This window comes from Muscardinus avellanarius (assembly GCF_963383645.1).
Source record: "Muscardinus avellanarius genome assembly, chromosome: 17".
NCBI classification, from domain to species: Eukaryota; Metazoa; Chordata; class Mammalia; order Rodentia; family Gliridae; genus Muscardinus; species Muscardinus avellanarius.
In genome coordinates, this window is record NC_137803.1 from 61,402,755 (window position 1) to 61,420,223 (window position 17,469).

The window sequence follows — 17,469 nt, forward strand, 5'->3', positions numbered from 1 at the left end:
TGACTTTCTTATTTAGCGCAAATGTCACTTGAAAATAATCTGGAACCCAGGGCTGTTCTACCTTTGAACTACACTCCCAGTCCTGTTTTTTTTTTCTATTTTGAAATAAGGTGTCATCAAGTTGCTGAGGGTCTAAGTTGCTGAAACTGGCCTTGAACCTGTGGGACTTCCTGTTTGTCTCCCAAGTACTGGAATTATAGGCATGTGCCTGACTGAAAATACTCCTAAGACTCATTCTGGGAGGGGAGGGGAATAAGTGGGCTACCACGTTTATCCTCTCTGAAACTTTTCTAGAAGTTTAACCAAAAAATTGGAAGGTAGATCGATTGCTGGAGAGAGACAGGGTTAAAAGATGTAAGGTGAGGGGTCTAAACAGGTGAGAGGAAGATTTAGATTAGAAGAAAGAAACAGAAAATCAGAGTAAAGATAAAGGGTTGGAGCCGACTAGAATGTTCCTGAGAGTTATGGTTTGAAATGGTGGGGTTCTTTTTCTTATTCAACTATTGTTGGGTGAATAGAAAATTAATGGGCAGCTCAGGGCACCTTTAACAAACCTTTATTACAAAATTATTAGGAAATAGATCAGTAGGAAATAGAGAAGAGAAAAAGCAGCATGCTGACCACACGCTGGGGAGCATGAAAATGGAACTCCGGCCCCTTTTGGGGACCCCAACCTTTAAATAGATTTTGTATTGGTATCTTTCTCATCAGCGTTACCAGGGCAATGCGCCAGTTACTTATTCCTTAGCCAGGTGGTGCCTCTTTGTCTCCGGACAGTGCACTTCCTAAGTGCAAGGGTCAAGAATCTACCTGGCCCTTTTCTATCGTACTGGGCAGTATTGGTTGCTCATCAACTAGGGTGCTTTGAAGCCGCACACAAAGTTTACCTTTCCTAGGCCCAAGCCAGATCCCAGAGGAGAGGAGGTAAACAGAGGCACCGGTTACCTCTATTGTAATTTTAGGGCTAAAGGCTTCAGTTGACTCTAAGGCTTTTAGTATAGGTTAATGATTAGAATGAAGGGCAAAGACAGAGAGGAACTCTGCATTGTGATAGCTGCAGCCCCCTCCCTGTCTGAGCGCCTGCACAGCACCTAAGCTCTGACTATATTTTACACTTTGGAAATTACCAAAGCAGTTTTCCAATACCAGCACATTAATACATTTTGATGCCTCTTCCCAGCACTGGCACACTGAGGGCGGCCAGTGGAGACGTGCACGTGCTGGGCTTGAGGTATCCTGCGCAATGTCGCAGTTGATTCCTGGAGAGGAGCATGAGGAAAGCAGGTGTGCCAGGAACTTTCTAGTGGCACACGCTGTATTTAGTCATCCAGCTTCAGCGTGCAGGGTTCTGGAATCTGAGTCGTAGTTCTTAGGGAGGCCAAGTCCGGAGGGTGGGAAGACAATTGGAAACGCTAATTGCTCACAAAAGTCACAGGACAGCAGGAACCAGACGAAAAAGAGATAAAACAGTGCAAAGACGATGAAGAACTCTTGAATCTGATAACCCACGGTGGGTTACTGCTACAATCACTTAGTTTCTGGTTCCTGGGAACATTACTCTTGTTTACAAAATAAGTCTAGTTTCATTAAATTCAGCGTAATCAAGTACATAATGCAGCAAGATAGATCATTTGCCACATAGACCTTTGGTTTGTTTGTTTGTTTGTTTGTTTGTTTGTTTTGTGGTGCTGGGGATGGAACCCAGGGGCTTTCTACCACTGGACTACACTCCCAGACCTATTTTTATATTTTATTAGAAACAGGGACTCACTAAATTACAGAGAGCCTCACTAAGTAGCTGAGGCTGGCTTCGAACCTGTGCGATCCTCCTGTCTCAGCCTCCCAAGTACTGGGATTACAGGCGTGCGGCACCACGCCCGGCTCACACAGACCTTTTTAATGTTGGTTCTCTTGAAAAATTTTATAAGCAATCTCAGATCCAGTATTTAAAAGTTTCCTGATCTAGGAAGCCAAGGGAAACACTTGCCACCAAACTTCACCTGCATAGCTGTAGATGGGTGAATCCCCCTCTGCTCAAGGTCCTCCCAGTATCTCAAGGCTCCTGGGTCTGCCTGGAAGTAATCTTTCTTACTCACCTGTAATGCAGGCATCAGGCCTATTTTTCCAGGAGGGCATTATCCAAATAAAGTACTGGACAAATAAAGTCGATCTCAGTTTCCTAATCTGGCCATATCTAATTCCCTGCGCATCACTCTCACATAAGACATTCCCAGCCAATCCTTGTTCATATAAGCAATGTTGCCAATATGCCTAATTGCAAAGTGGACCGACTTTTAGGGAACCAAAGAAAATAATTATATTGCCATAAAACTAAGAATACTTCATAATAGATTTTGAAAATTTGAAGCTATTAGGCATGGAAAAAAGATATTTCCTTTCTGTTGACAAAAGCATACTCCTAAGAAATAGTTAGGAGCCGTAGTTAGCTTAAGGGAAAGAACATAGTTCCTTCCATCCCAGAAATAGAACATTTAATCAACCAGCCATGTTTCAAACAAAAAGGCCATCAAAATTATCATCGTTTCTTATTAGTTCTTGTAGTCAGATTTTATTCAGCTTTTATGTTGCTGGGACCAAAATGCTTGACAAGGTCAACTCAGAAGAGGAAAGGTTTATTTGGGCCCAGGGTTTCAGAAGTTCATTCCATGGTTGGCCACTCACCGCAGCAAGGTGTGGCTCCGGAGAACAGCTGCTCAACTTCTCCCATGGACACAGGGAGAACCAGCGGCAGGGATGGAGGACAGACTCCCAGTGACCCAACCTCCCAAGCCATACCCAGCTGCCTGGTGTTACTACTTGGAAAATACTTTCAAATCATTAATCCATCAATGGTTTTATCCTCTGCTGAGATTAGAATTCTGATTCAGTTGTTTTACTTACGTGGGGATACTTTTACATTTTTACTAGTACATTATAATTATAGTGAGAACCAAAGTGATACAAACATATATTGACACAGCTCTTCCTTGTGTATTTTATTACACTTATTCCTTGTCCTGCCACCCTGTGCGCGCTAGTGAGATTGGTAGTGATAGCTTCATATAAACATAACATATCAAGTCATTTGAATGGTTTCCTTAACCAACCCTCCTCTGTCCTCTTCCCCTGCTCTCCCTCAGTCCTTTTCAAGTCTTCTATTTTTACTCTACATTTCTCTCAATTTCCTTGGATATTTTTGTATTGCCAGTACCTGTGCCTCCCAGAGGACCTGCTGTATTGGAACCGTAACAAGTCCCACACAACTCATTCTGGTTCCTCTCGATCCTGGGTAAACAGTTCCATGACGCCCATCAGCTGCTCAACTAGAATTCTTAGTCTAGTGATAAGAAATCCTCAGTGGACCGAGAGCATCGTGGAGTCACTGGTGCTATCAAGAGTCTATACCCCAGACTTGTCAACCTGTCAGAGTCCTGGCTCTGGGTCTCAGAAGTCAGGCACTCATTTTCTTAAGATTAACTTCTCTGTCTTAGAGCCATTTGCTAAGGGATGCATCAATTTAAGATAGCATCTGTGAATGATAAAAGCCCTAAATGGACATATTAAAGATCTAATGAGAGTACATTATAAAAATAATGCAGTGTGACAGGGAAATTTTTTTTTCATTGACTTATAAGAGTTTGGATAACTGGAACTATAATTAGCAACATTGTTTGATATCACCCAGAGCAGAATAAGGACATGAACAACAAGGGCATGACAGATTCCTAGAAATTATTTATATTCCTGAAATACACATATTGATGACACTAACCCACGAAACTCTAACCTATGGGAGGCTAAACTTCTTTTCTTATTTAATAATACTTTTCATGCAAGTCAACATATCAAAATATACCCGATTATTACTTTTTCTTTTTACAAAGTGAAAACACTCTTTAAAATTTCCTTGCGACTTCTAATAAATCTCTATACCAGCCGAAGACCACTATTCTGTTTAGTATTTAATTCTAGAAAAACCAAATACCAATCGGGGTGTGGTGGTGCACGCTTGTAATCCCGGCATTCAGGAGGCTGAGACTGGAGGATCACGGTTCACAGACAGTCTCAGCTACTTAGTGAGCTCCTCCGCAATGTAGTGAGACCCTGTTTCAAAATAAAGAATAAGCCGGGCGTGGTGGGGCACACTTGTAATCCCCGCCCTTGAGAGGCGGAGACAGGAGGATCAAGCAGGTTTGAAGCCAGCCATGCTGGCTTAAGAGACCCTGTTTCCAAATAAAATATAACATAGATCTGGGAGTGTAGCCCAGAGGTAGAAGGGTTCCATCCCAGTACCACCAAAAATAAATAAATAAATAAATAAATAAATAAATAGAATAAAAAATAGGGCAAGGGTGTAGCTCAGAGGTCGAATGCCCCTGGGTTCTATCCCCAGACCTGCACACACACACAAAAAAAAAAATTGTCAAAAATTAAAAAAAAATAAATCAAATACTTGACTAAATAGAATCACAGGTCACTGTGATAATGTTTACTTGTTAATCAGTTAACCAAGGTGACAAAAAGACTTTAAAAGTGGGGTACCTTTCAATATTGAGAAGGCTCAGCCGGGTGTGGTGGCTCAGGCTTGTAATCCCAGTACATGGGAGGCTGAGACAGGAGGATCACAGGTTCGTGGCCAGCCTCAGCTACTTAGTGAGGCCCTCTGAAACTTAGTGAGACCCTGTTTTAAAATAAACAATAAAAAATTGGGCTGGGGGTGTAGGTCAAAGGTAGAATGTCCCTGGGTTCAATTCCCAGTACCACATACACACACACACACACACACACACACACACACACATTCATATTCTCTCTCTCTCTCTCTCTCTCTCTCTCTCTCAAATAAAAAATATTGAGAAGAGTCAATTCCTTTAGATATTCCAGGAAAGATAACATAGAAATTTAATCTGACCAGACACAGAATCTGATTTTCTCCATTACTACTGGAATGGTAAAGAAAACTCTTCCAATTTCTTATTTAGAACAGACCAATAATCCAAGAGACTTTGCTATTTTATTTTATTTTATTTTATTTTATTTTATTTTATTTTTTTGGTGTGGTACTGAGGGTAGAACCCAGAGGCTTTCTACCTCCGAGCTATACTCCCAGACCTTTTTGATATTTTATTTGGAAACACGGTCTCACTAAGTTGCTGAGAGCCTCACTAAGTAGCTGAGGCTGGCTTCGAACCTGTGCGATCTTCCTGTCTCAGCCTCCCAAGCGCAGGGATTACAAGCGTGCGCCACCACGCCCGGCAGACTTTTTTATTTTAATAGAAAAACAGAGAGGAAATCACGCTGGTTTCTCATTCATGTACTATTAACATTATAGCTTGTTTCAAAAGAAGTTTATAAACAAATCTACTCACATTTTTACCAGCTGGACTGCAGGGATCAGATCACTTTCCACAAACTCTTAAGTTCTCATGTTCATTCAGTTTTTCCCTCTCTCCTATCCCCCAACATTGTTTTAAGCAATCAATTATTCTATTTTCAGGCAAAATTGCTTCTTTTATTTAACAAAACACATCCATCATTCATTGTATACTTTTCATTGAAAATTGCTTCTCTACATTCTTTATTTTCCTAACATTTCTCATTTCTACTTGCATATATATATATATATATATATATATATATATATATACACACACACACACATTTATACACACACACACATTTATATTTTGGTACTGGGGTTACTGGAAGCCCTTCCACCTCCAGGCTACACTCCCAGACCTATTTTTATATTTTTATTTGGAAACAGGGTCTCTTAAAAGCCAGCGAGCCTGGCTTGGAACCTGAGCAATCCTCCTGTCTCAGCCTCCCAAGCGCGGGGATTACAAGTGTGCACAACCACGCCCGGCTTCTACTTTTATATATTGATTTTAATTTTAACCATTATTAATCTTGGGCCAGGATCCTGGCACATGCCTGTAATCCCTGCTGCTCTACTCAGGAGACTTAAGGCTGGAGGATCCAGAGTTCAAGGCTAGCTTTAGCAACATGAAAAGGCCCTGTATCCAAACAACAACAACAACAACAACAACAACAACAACAGCAGCAGCAGCAACAACAACAACAGGTGAAACACAAACAAAACCAAAAAACCATGAGTGGCCTTTATTTCACACACTGTCTTCATGCCCTCTGGTGATCCATGTTCCTTCATTGTTAAAAAGAAAAAATATGGCAAAAGAACAGATTCATTAACAAGTCCACATATCTTTAGGTTTTTTTGTAAGAATAAGAGGCCAGAAATTTATATACTTAATCTGAATGCTTCCTTTTTTTATTCTACTTGGAAGTGACCTAGATATTTAATGAATATATTAAGTTTAACATAGTATAACTTTAATGTTGCAAGTTATCAAGGAAATTTTGGAAACTTTTAAGGCAGATTTATTATAAATATAATTATTGTTGAAATAAAGGTTGTCAGAAGAATGACTTAACTTATTAAAACCAAGTCTATTTGTTTTATAATCTTAAAATATAAATATAGCAGGGCATGTTGGTATCTATCATCCCAGTGCTTAGGAGGTGGAAACAGGAGGAGCCTAGGCTGGAGGCCAACCTCAGCAACTTAGTAAGGCCCTCCGCAACTTAGTGGGATCTTGTCTCAAAATAAAAAATAGGGCTGGGGATGTAACTCAGAGGTTGAAAGCTCCTGAATTCGCTCCCTAGTACCACAAAATCCCCCCCCAAGCTCCCACGAAAGTCATAAAAATAACTTTAGTATATTTGACTATTAAAAAACAATACAGAGATATGCTTGTGACATAATTAGTGCTGATACTCAAGAGAGAGATGTTTCTTGGGATCATACCAATGGTATTAAACTATTTATTGTTTGTTTGCTACTGGAGATTGAGCCCAGGGGTGTTCTACCCCCTAGTTATACCCATCACTTCTTTCTTTATTTTAGTTTTTACTTGAAACATGGTTTTGCTAAGTTACTGAGGATATTGCTAAATTGCCGAGTGTGGCCTCAAACCTGTGGTCCTCCTTTCTCAGCCTCCCAAGTACTGGGATTCCAGACTTGCTCCAGGGCACCCTGATGAGCAGTTTTTATTGACCCAGGATTCAGGACTGGGGATGTGGCTCAGGTGCAGAGCCGCATGCCTAGCATGTGGGAAACCCCAGGTTGAATCCTCAGAACTATGCCCAAAGAAGAAAAGTGCTTATTTACAGGAGATTTACCCAAATCAAGTGAACTTAAACATTTGAGTTCTTAAATTTCTGAAAATTTTAGGAATATTTAATTTATACAAGCACTTATTTTGCTCTAAGACCATTAGAATTGAGGTCCTTTATTACAATGGTAATACCACCCAGAGATAGGGAAACATCACGTATGCATAGTAATATTCATAGGCACTTAAAGACTTAAACAAGCAGACAGATGCAAATAGAGATCCCTTAGTGTGCATTCTAATGTTTAGCCATGGTTTCCACATAAGCATAGTTGTGCAAAGCACGGTAGTTTACATATGAGTCTGCTAGAGTTTCGCCTCACCATCCATTTATGTTGCATTTCTGGCAGATGGAGCAAACTGCAACCTGCCCAACATGAGAACTAGGCATTTACCATTTTTTGTGGAGGAGGATGTTAATGATTTTCTCTAGTCTTAAGATCTTAGGAAGCTGTGGACTAAGAATTATTTCCGTGTGTGTGTGTGTGTGTGTTTGTGTGTGTGTGTGTGTGTGTGTTATGTTAATGATTTTCTCTAGTCTTAAGATCTTAGGAAGCTGTGGACTAAGAATTACTTCCGTGTGTGTGTGTGTGTGTGTGTGTGTGTGTGTGTGTGTTACTGGGGATGGAACCAAGGGGTATTTTACCTCTGGGACACACCCCCAGCCCTATTTTATTTTTCATTTGGAAACAGTGTCTCAGTTGCTGAGGCTGACCTCTACTCTGGATTCTCCTCTCTCAGCCTCCCAAGTAACAGGGTTACAGGTGTGTGCCACTGCACCAGGCTCTGTCATTTCCAAGTAGACTTTTATATTTCTAGCTTCAGAAGCTTGCTTTTGGGGGGTCCCTGAGTCTCTTAAGAGCCCCTGAGGCGGGGCAAGGGAAGACCTTAACTTCCAGTACGGCACTGGGGCTAGCTAGAGTGAGAAGAGAAAGGACTTAGAGGAGCCAGCCTGGGAGGTTTGAGTTTTCTAGAAGGAACCACTAAAGTTAGAAGTTATTCTTTTTTTATTGGTGAATTGTGGTTATGCACTTAATGAAGTACAAGATGGTGGAAGCATACATGCACACGTCACTCATTTAGCCCTTCCCCAATTCCCACCCCACTCCCCCCTCCTGCTCATGTTTGGCTTAGCGATTGACTTTGATGTTTGTGAATGTACATCATGTGCATTAGGGAATTTCCCTCTCTCCCCTCGCATCCCCTCAGTGAGGTCGCCGTATTTGCTCATCTGTGGTTTCTCCTTCTTCGTCTAGAGTTCCTCCTATGACCCATTTTCTCCCTAGCTTCTGCATATTATGGAGAGCATCTAATTTCTTATTTTTTGTGAGTGACTAATCTCACTTAGCATAATGCTCTCCAGTTCCATCTGTTTCCCCGTACATGCCATAGTTGTGTTCTTCTTTATGGCTGAATAAAACTCCATTGTGTACATATCCCACCGTTTTGTCTGCTGATGGACATCTTGGCTGCTTCCAGTTTGGCGATTGTGAATCGTGCGGCTGTGAAAATAGATACGCATGCATTAGTTTGGTGGTTTGGTTTCCTTTCTTTTGGGTAGATACCCAGACGTGGTATTGCTGGATCTAAGTTATTGTTAGTGAAGTTATGTTGACAAGAACGGAAGTATGTGCAGTGGTGGAAAGGAGATAAAGTCAGCATGGATTTGAAAGGGTCAGGAGTGGAAAGGAACAAGATTCACTGAGGAAGACAGAGAGATCTGGAAACGAAGCCAGGAGGAGGAGCCCCCAGTGCCCCTACTAAAGAAGCCTGGGGTTCCAACCCAGACTCAGCAAACATAATCAAAATGCCCCTCGAGCCACAGGGCTTGCTAGGGTTTAACCACGGGTGCAGAGAGTTCCCCAGCACATCAGATACAAAGACAGCCCTAGCGAAACGCAGGAGGCACACCACGGCACAAGCAGAAGGTGGCTCATGAAACAGGGGGATAGCCGGGCCTTACTAGGCTGAGAACCTTTATGTAGACTTGGGTAAACTCCAGAGTTGGCCACACTTAATAGGATGCCAGCCACAGATGCGACGCCCAGGCTCCCGAATTTCTGCCCTGTGACTGCATCTCCTACCTTGATAGATGCCCACTTCATGGGCAACACCTACCAAGTCCTGTTTCCAAAAAAATCAAAAGTAGGCCTGGGAGTGTAGCTTAGAGGTAGAATGCCACTGGGTTCCATTCCCAGTAATGTAAATAAAATAAAATTATTATGTAAAATAAAATAAAATAAAATACAAAACAGAAATCCTGTCCTTCCTGTGCGACAGTTCCCCAGGGCATTCCACATCGTCTGGTTCACCTTGCTCATCAGCTTTCAACTGGGTGTGACTGCTGACTGTAGCCCAGGACAGCTGAGCAAGGGGCAAGGGCTGCTGCCCCTCTGCCGCTGCGGCCGCCCTTCAGCTGAGCACCATGAGGTCAGCGCTGACTCTGGAGGCAGACTGCGGAGCGAAGCGTCCTCCCTGTTCCCTGATGGGCAAGGGGCTTCCTTCCGGCTGGCTGGAGGAAGCCCTGTGCAAGGCTTTATCAGTTCCCCATTTCCCTAAGCATCTCAGAAGTGTTATTTTCTGTTTTGTTGCATTAGTGAAGAAGTCGTGGTATCCCTTGGGAAGCTAGTTTCTCTATCCTGGGTCATTGACAGCCAGGAGGAGGCCCGCAGACTCCAAAACGTGAACTGGTTCCAATTCCAGGCATCTTCACAGACAGTAGTGGAGGGCCCAGGGGGAGGGAGGAGCAGAGGGAAAGGCTGTGGGAAAGTGACTTTGAAAGGAAAATTCTAACAGCGTTTGGGAATTTTGAAAAAACAGATCAGGAGAGCCAAGAGCATTTCTTGTTGAGGGTCAGGTATGGAAGAAAGGGACAGAAGGTGTGTGGGGTCCATTAGAGGTTTACTGGCCATCCTAAGACAGTGATTTTCTTAGAGGAGCGGGGGCTGGAGCCTCGGGCTTGAGAAGGTGACTGGGGGGGATCGGGATCCAGTGATATAGGATCTCTGATGTTGGGATGGCCAACAGAAAGTGGATGGAGCTGTGTACGCATGGCTGTGTGTGTGTGTGTGTGTGTGTGTGTGTGTGTGTGTGTGTGTCCTGAAGAACTGAAGCAAACCTGGTCTGCTGGGACCGGCTACTGCAAAATTCTTATGAAAGAGCTAAAAGTTGACCTTTATACAAATACACTGGTGAGTAGCAGAGTTCTGCCACCTCATGTTTCTTCCTTTCTTCTGCTCCTGTGCACGTCATAGGGACTGACGTGCAGGTGGCTGGCAGTGATGTGCTTAGAATTATGTTTTAGACAGAAGGAAACATGGGAAGAAGTTCCAGTTGATGGCCTAGGTACTGACGTGATGTACAGGCCGGGTATCCTTTATCTAAAATGCTTGGGACACAGAGGTGTTTGTGAAATATTTTGATCTTGTAGTATTTGCATATCCATAATGAGATATCCTGGGAATGGGGTGCAAGTCTTCACGTGGAATTTATTTATGTTTTATGTCCCTTATACACACAGCCCGAGAGTAATTTTGTACAATATATTTTTAGCATGAACACGTTGGAACGTATGGTCATTCACATGAGGTCAGGTGTCGACTTTCTTACCTGTGGTGTCATGTTGGCTCTCAGAACTTTTAAAATTAGCATGCTCAATCTGTCAGTATTTTGTGTGTGTGTGTGTAAATGAGGGTTAGACTCAGAGGCATCCTATGGCTGAGCTCCAACCCCAGCCCATCCATCCATGCACGTGTGCACTTATTCATGCGTGAATTCGTTCATTCGTTCGTATTTTGAAACAGGGCCTAAATAAGTTGTCAGGGTCTTGATAAACTGCTGGTTCAAAACTGTGGCCCTCCTATCTCAGCCTCCCAAGGACTGGGATTATAGACACGTGCCATTGCATCCAGCTCAACCTGTCAATATTTGTGTGTTAGAAGAAGAAGAAGAATACTCAGTTTTGTTCAAATATCTTTGGTAATAAAACAGTCTTTAGGTTTCCAATATTTCTCTTTTAATTTAGTCAAATCTCAAAAATCCTCTATGATCTCTATTAAAGTTAGGAGTTGCTGGTGTAGGAAAATCTAATATAGTGGTTATAATGTCTTTTATACAATAAAAGTTTGTGTCAGAGGTGATATGGGAAGGTAGAAGGCCAGCGCTCTGCTACAGAAGTGGAAATGTCAATTAAACAGTGTTTAAGGGTCTGCATTCATGGTTTTATTCGTTTTAAATACTATGAATTAAATATAATGATGCTGTGGAGGGTCTTGAGTGTGAGGCACTCAGATCAAGGACCGGTGCACGAATGCTCTGACTCTTACGGTAGCAGAAGGTGTAATGATGAGGGAACCTGTAGAAGCCTCGTGGAAGGAATGGCACTGGATAGTGTTCAGACAGGAAGAGGCCACCTGAGCTGAAAGTGGTTAGAAAAAGGAGAGGCAGTAGAGCCCATCCTGTTTCTGGACTTTGGGCTCGCAGGCCTGAGTTGGCATGCCACTTCTAACACTTACGGACCACGTATTCACACGTTCCCCTGTCTGTAAAATGGATAAGAAATATCCACCTCACAGAACATTCCTCAGTGTGTAGTGGAAAAAGCTCTGGCACATACATCTCCAATAATGCTACCTTTTCCCATTTCCTAAATACGGTAGGTTTTCTGGTTCCTCAGATACAAAAAGAATTACATCAATTAAATGGAGTTCATAGAGTTTTGCTGTAATACATTAAGAAACAAGGGTCCACTGTTAGACTGCTATTAGAAGCCATTCAAAACATTTGCATATTAAATGCAATGAATACATTGACTTATTAGTGGCCTTGAAATTTGTGATGGCATTTGCCTAAGTGGCTTTTCCTCTATTCTTTGGTTGTAACTAATTTTCATTCCAAATTATGTTCTGTTCAGGCTGATAGGAGTGCCAGTTTGCAATCATTGTACCCCTAGTAGGAGGACAGTGTTTTAGTCAGCATTCTTACTACTATCGTCCAAAATCTTTGACCATCACAGTTTAGGGGGAAGAAGATTTGCTTGTTCACAGTTCTGGAGATTTCAGGGGTTCAGGCCATGTCAGGCCAGGTTACACTGGCAGAACTCAAGGCACGGTTTGGGAGGAGAGAGAGAGGGCAAAGGAGCAGGCGAGAGAGCTCTTCCAGAAGCCAGGAGGCCATAAGTAAGCGAGAGGGACAAGGAGAGGAAGGCCTGTTCCTAACCCCAATGCCACAGCCCATAGCACTCCTCCTCAGCAACCCAGCCCCACTCCAACACGGCTGCCTTGCCTCCATGAAGCCCACAGGGACAATCTAAACACAAACCATTACAGACACCATTCTTGGGAAGTGGCTAGACATGACCTGAAGTCCCGCTGACAATGGGAAAATGTTGGAAGGCCTAATTAATTTATTCTGGTTTTTACCCAGAATCTGTCGGCCCCTCCCAGGAAATTATATCATGTTCTCCTTCTTTACTTGCCCCTGTGCCCAACCTGCTACTCCTTCACCTACCACTGTTGGGATAAGAGGATGTTTTCTTACAAGAAGCGGCACAACAGTTAAGTCTTGACCTGTCATTCCAGTTCCTGGACACCTGTTTTCTCTGCAGTACAGAAATTGGTCTGTGCTGCTCAGATCAAATAAAATTGTCCTTTATTTAAGCAGCTGTCCCATATGGACAATGTACGTTATGAAACAAAGCTGCTTAGCATTTGAAACCATTCTTACTTCTTGAATTAGAAAGAAGAATCAGCAGATATTGCCGTGCCGTGGCAGTCCCTGCGTCGTTCACAGAGTGTGCCTGTAGGGATAGTATTTTTGGTAGCTGGAAAATATTATACAAGTAATGTTGCATACCAATTAGTTGTATTAAAATATATATTATGCACAGCTCTGTATTTGGGTTTAAAAGTTTCCTTGACAACATCATTTAACTTCTTACTGTTCTTTTCATGTTGCTAGTATAAATATCTAATATGTTTTTGTTCAAAACATAAATTAGGCCTCAGTATAATCTTTATTAATACAGATCTGTTATTACAAGATGACTACTGAGCTATGATAATTTGCACAGCAGGAACAATAAAGTATCTTCTTTTTTTTTTTCTATCTCCGATTGCCTGGCTTTTTAATTCTGTTACAAAGCACAGACCCAAAACCACCTATGGTATCTTTTCCAATTACAGTGAAATATCCTTAGTGTTCTTATAAGCAAAAGCATTATTTTCTCCCAACATTAACAAAATGGAAAGTCGCCAAATTTCAGGTAGATTGAAAAAGCCCCATAGTCACAGAGCCCCACTTTTAATATCTTTACTTCTTTCTCTTCATGCAGCCAGGACTCCCCACTTCCTGCGAATTCAGAACGTAGAAGTGAACGCTGGCCAGTCTGCTACATTTCAGTGCAGCGCTATCGGCAGGACCGTGGCTGGCGACCGGCTCTGGTTACAGGTGCGTAACTACGGTGGCCGGGGACAGGCTCTGGTTATGGGTGGGCAACTACGGTGGCCGGTGACGGACTCTGATACGTGCAGGTGGGTAACTGCATGTTCAGATTTCAGTGCGGCTCCAGCAGAGAGGGTGTACTCTCCCTGTAGGGAGGCCCAAGAGAAACTGAGTCCCCGTGGGGACTTCCCTTCTTGATCGTTGCCTAGTCAGGCCCACTGAGTTCAGCATAAGCTCCTCATTCTTCTTCATGTATGTTTCTTCTTTTCTGACTAAGTCTTACTTTTAAAGACTCATCCTGGCCCACTGGAATTGCGTATCATAGTGAGGTTCCAGGTGACACAGGCATGCTCGCACACAGGTCTTGTGTCTCTCTTCAGGTCTCCTCCCACTACCTCTTCGTCCTCATAAATATCAGTGGGATCGGCCGCGATGCCCTCACATATGGGCATAGAATTATCTGAACTGTTTCCTTCATCGGTTCTTTTCTTTTTCCCCTCCTCATCTGTTTCCCCTTCTCTCTCTCCACTGCTCTCCTGGTCTCTCTCTTCAGTCATCCAAAGTGTCTCCTTTCCTATTTCTTTTCTGGCTTCCACATATGAGAGGAAAAATTTCACCCTTGACTTTCTCAGACTGGCTAATCTCACTTTGCATAATATTCTCTAGTTCATCTATTTTTTTTTCTGCAAATGACATGATTTTGTTCATCTTTGTGGCTGAATAAATAAAGATTTTTAAAATGGGCAACTGAACACTTCTAAATACATATATGAACATCGTTCAACATCATTAGCAGTCAGAGAAATGCAAATCAAAACGATACTGAGATTCCATTTAACTCCGCTTAGAATGGCAATCATAAAGAATGTGGTGAACTCATACACTGTTGGTGGGACTTCGAGTCACTACAGCCACAGTGGAGAACAGGATAGAGCTTCCTCACAATACTAGGAATGGAACCACCATGGACCCAGCTATTCTGTTCCTCAGTATCTTTCAGAAGAGAAAATCCTGAACACTGTAGTTATGCACGCATATCCATGTTCATGGAATAAGTTCAGAATACTAAAGTTAGAAAAGCATATCCACTTTTATCCATGCATATCATCATTTGTATCCATGTGACCCACGCTAGCCAAATTATGGAACCAACCTAGGTGTCTATCAAAAGACGAATGGATAAGGAAAATGTGGTGCATTCACACATGTCTCATAAATACCCCCCCCCTTGCTTTTGCTTGGTAATATTATTTGGGAGATTGTGTTGTCATATTACTCAGAGCATTGTATTGAAGAACAAAACACTGCACCTCTCCTTCACTCTTCCTCTAGAGAAAAATACAAAGAATCATCTCCACAAATTTATAGGCCTTTTTATTTTGTGGTACTGGTGTTCCTGGAAGCCCTTCTACCTCCGGGCTACACTCCCAGACCCATTTTTATATTTTTATTTGGAAACAGGGTCTCTTAAGCCAGGGAGGCTGGCTTCGAACCTGCGCGATCCTCCTGTCTCTGCCTCCCAAGCGCGGGGATTAGAGGCGAGCGCCACCACGCCCGCCCTTTTATAGGTCTTTTTGTAATTTGAATTTCCAAGCAATTTGCCTAAATATAGAAGTTAAAAACACATCTTTTGCTTTCAAACATTCAAAGTACATATAACATATAATATATAACATCTGTTTTATATATATGTATATATAAAATCATAATTTGTGTGTCTTGTTTTAAAGTCTTTGTAAGTTCACGCTGTATGTTTTGCATAACAAAGAGTTTAATGGACCCTTGCAGGGTCTAAGGAACTCCAGTAGAATGACTGGATTTAGATGACCTAGTTCCTCCAACCAGAAAACCGCCCTTCCTTTAGATTCTAAGTTTTGAGGACCCTCCCCACCACGTGGTGCCCGCCCTTCAGTGTTATTTGGAATCTGAGACAGGAGGATTGCAGTTTGGCGACTAGCCTCAGAAACTTATCAAGACCCTTAGCGACTTAGCAATACGTGGTTTTAAAAGAAAATCCCCAGGCTGCCCATTCCCCATCTGGCTCCGAGTTGCTTCTTTTTCTTGTTCTTGCCTGGTTTTGTTGTGTGTGGGGGGGCTATTTTCACTTGTTTGCTTTTCTGGCATGGGAGGTAGAACCCAGGGCTTTACCCATTCTAAAGCCCCAGCTCTAACACCGAGCCATGTGTTTATTTCTTTCTGTTTTTATGTTTGAGTCTGCTGCGGAGCTGAACTGGCCTTCCTGTTCCATCCCTCCCTCTGCATCTCTCTTCTGCCAGGGCGGCCTCCCTCCGCCCCTCCTGTGACTCAGTCTCTGCACCCCCTGCCTTCCTCCTTCCTTTCCCTCCTTCCTTTCAGATCCCCTGCCTATAGTGACCCCATGATTATGATGTGTTCCATTTGTTGACGGTGTACCTGTAGGTCTCTTGTCCCTTTGAATGATTGCGATTTCAATAAATGATTTCTTTTATTGCTCCACTTCTGGAGAAAATTGGAGACTACCAAACCTCCTCTCCCAAGATCAGTAAAAGGTTGGGAGTACGTTCTGGGGAGCAGGCCTGTTAAATAGCGGCTTGGGGCCCCAGGCACAGGATGCCCCTCCCTCTGCCTGATGGCGCTCTCTTACTGTGCTGTCCCTGTCAGAGTCCTTCCTAGCCAGCAAAGAAGAATGTCTGCAGAAAGTTAAAATTGCATGTTCCAAATTCATCCTTATGTTTTCCGTGTTTCTAAAAGTTTTATAATCACTGCCTTAAAAGCTTTCTGCGGCAAGTGGAAACTGCCGTCAGTATTCAACGTTTCTCTTCATCCTGTGTCTCGGTTATTTTAAATTCTTGATGTTAGGGATTCTGAATTATTTTCTGTTAGGAGCGGTTTGTAGTAAATGCTATCCAGATTGGCTATTTGGTAAAAAATAATGGAACACTTACTTTTGGTCTTTATCTCTAGAACTCTCATATTATTTTGTGAAAAATAGTTTTGTTTTTGTGTTTTTTATATTGGTATGAATATTATTTAAGAGAAATTTATGTAAAGTGTGAGCTCTCTCCTCTACAGAGTCAGTTTAGATATTTGTAAGAACTTATGAACACAGTAAGGGACATAGTTTGGCCTTTTGTTTTCATGACCGTCCTAGACTTAGGATAATCCTTCTAAAGTTGAGTGTTCACTTAGAGTTAAGAATCCTTAATATTTTCTAATGCAGTGGGAGAGTTTGATTTAAAGATAATTTCTTGATAGAAGGAAAATTGTATTCTTTTGAAAGAAAAGGCTTTTCCATACAGGGGGGTACACACCTGTAATCCCAGTGCTTGAGAATCTGAGACAGGAGGATCTCATTTTGGCGACTAGCCTCAGAAACTTATCAAGACCCTTAGCAGCTTAGCAATACTTGGTTTAAAAAAAAAAAGAAGGAGGTTATAGCTCAGAAGTAAAATATCCTTGAGTTCAATTAGTAGCAAAAAAAGAACAGAAAGAAAATAAAAGAAAAAAATAAACTTAATGCAATATAAATGCTGCAAATTGTGGTTATACTGCATTGCTTATGGAATAATAAAAAAGAAGTGTGTACATATCGAGTGCTAACAGTATTTTTTCTGAAATACATTTGACTCATGGTTGGTTGTGTCCTTGAATGCAGAACCTGCAGATGTGAGGCCCAATGTGTGCAGGGGCCTTGGTGTGGTTTTTATGATGAAATTCTAAGTACTGGATCACTGTTCTTGTTCCTTTAGAACTCTAGCGTGGGTGAGTCAATTCCTGATTGACCGGTGACCCTTTCCTCTTCTTGTGCCGTCTCTTGTTGTCTATCCAGTCATGAGAGACGGCATTGTGTCCT

At 42.3% G+C, this 17,469-nt stretch overlaps 1 protein-coding gene across 5 annotated transcripts in view; it reads left to right on the forward strand.

The window, feature by feature from the left end:
- Positions 1-17,469, forward strand: part of PTPRM (protein tyrosine phosphatase receptor type M) — a gene marked incomplete at both ends in the record, with an annotated part of 778,612 nt that overhangs the window by 305,951 nt on the left and 455,192 nt on the right. For all 5 annotated transcript variants that reach the window (XM_080714509.1, XM_080714510.1, XM_080714511.1 and 2 more), the window contains one exon: positions 13,528-13,643. In XM_080714509.1, coding sequence (XP_080570635.1) covers positions 13,528-13,643 — 116 coding nt within the window. The remainder of the gene's footprint in view (positions 1-13,527; positions 13,644-17,469) is intronic.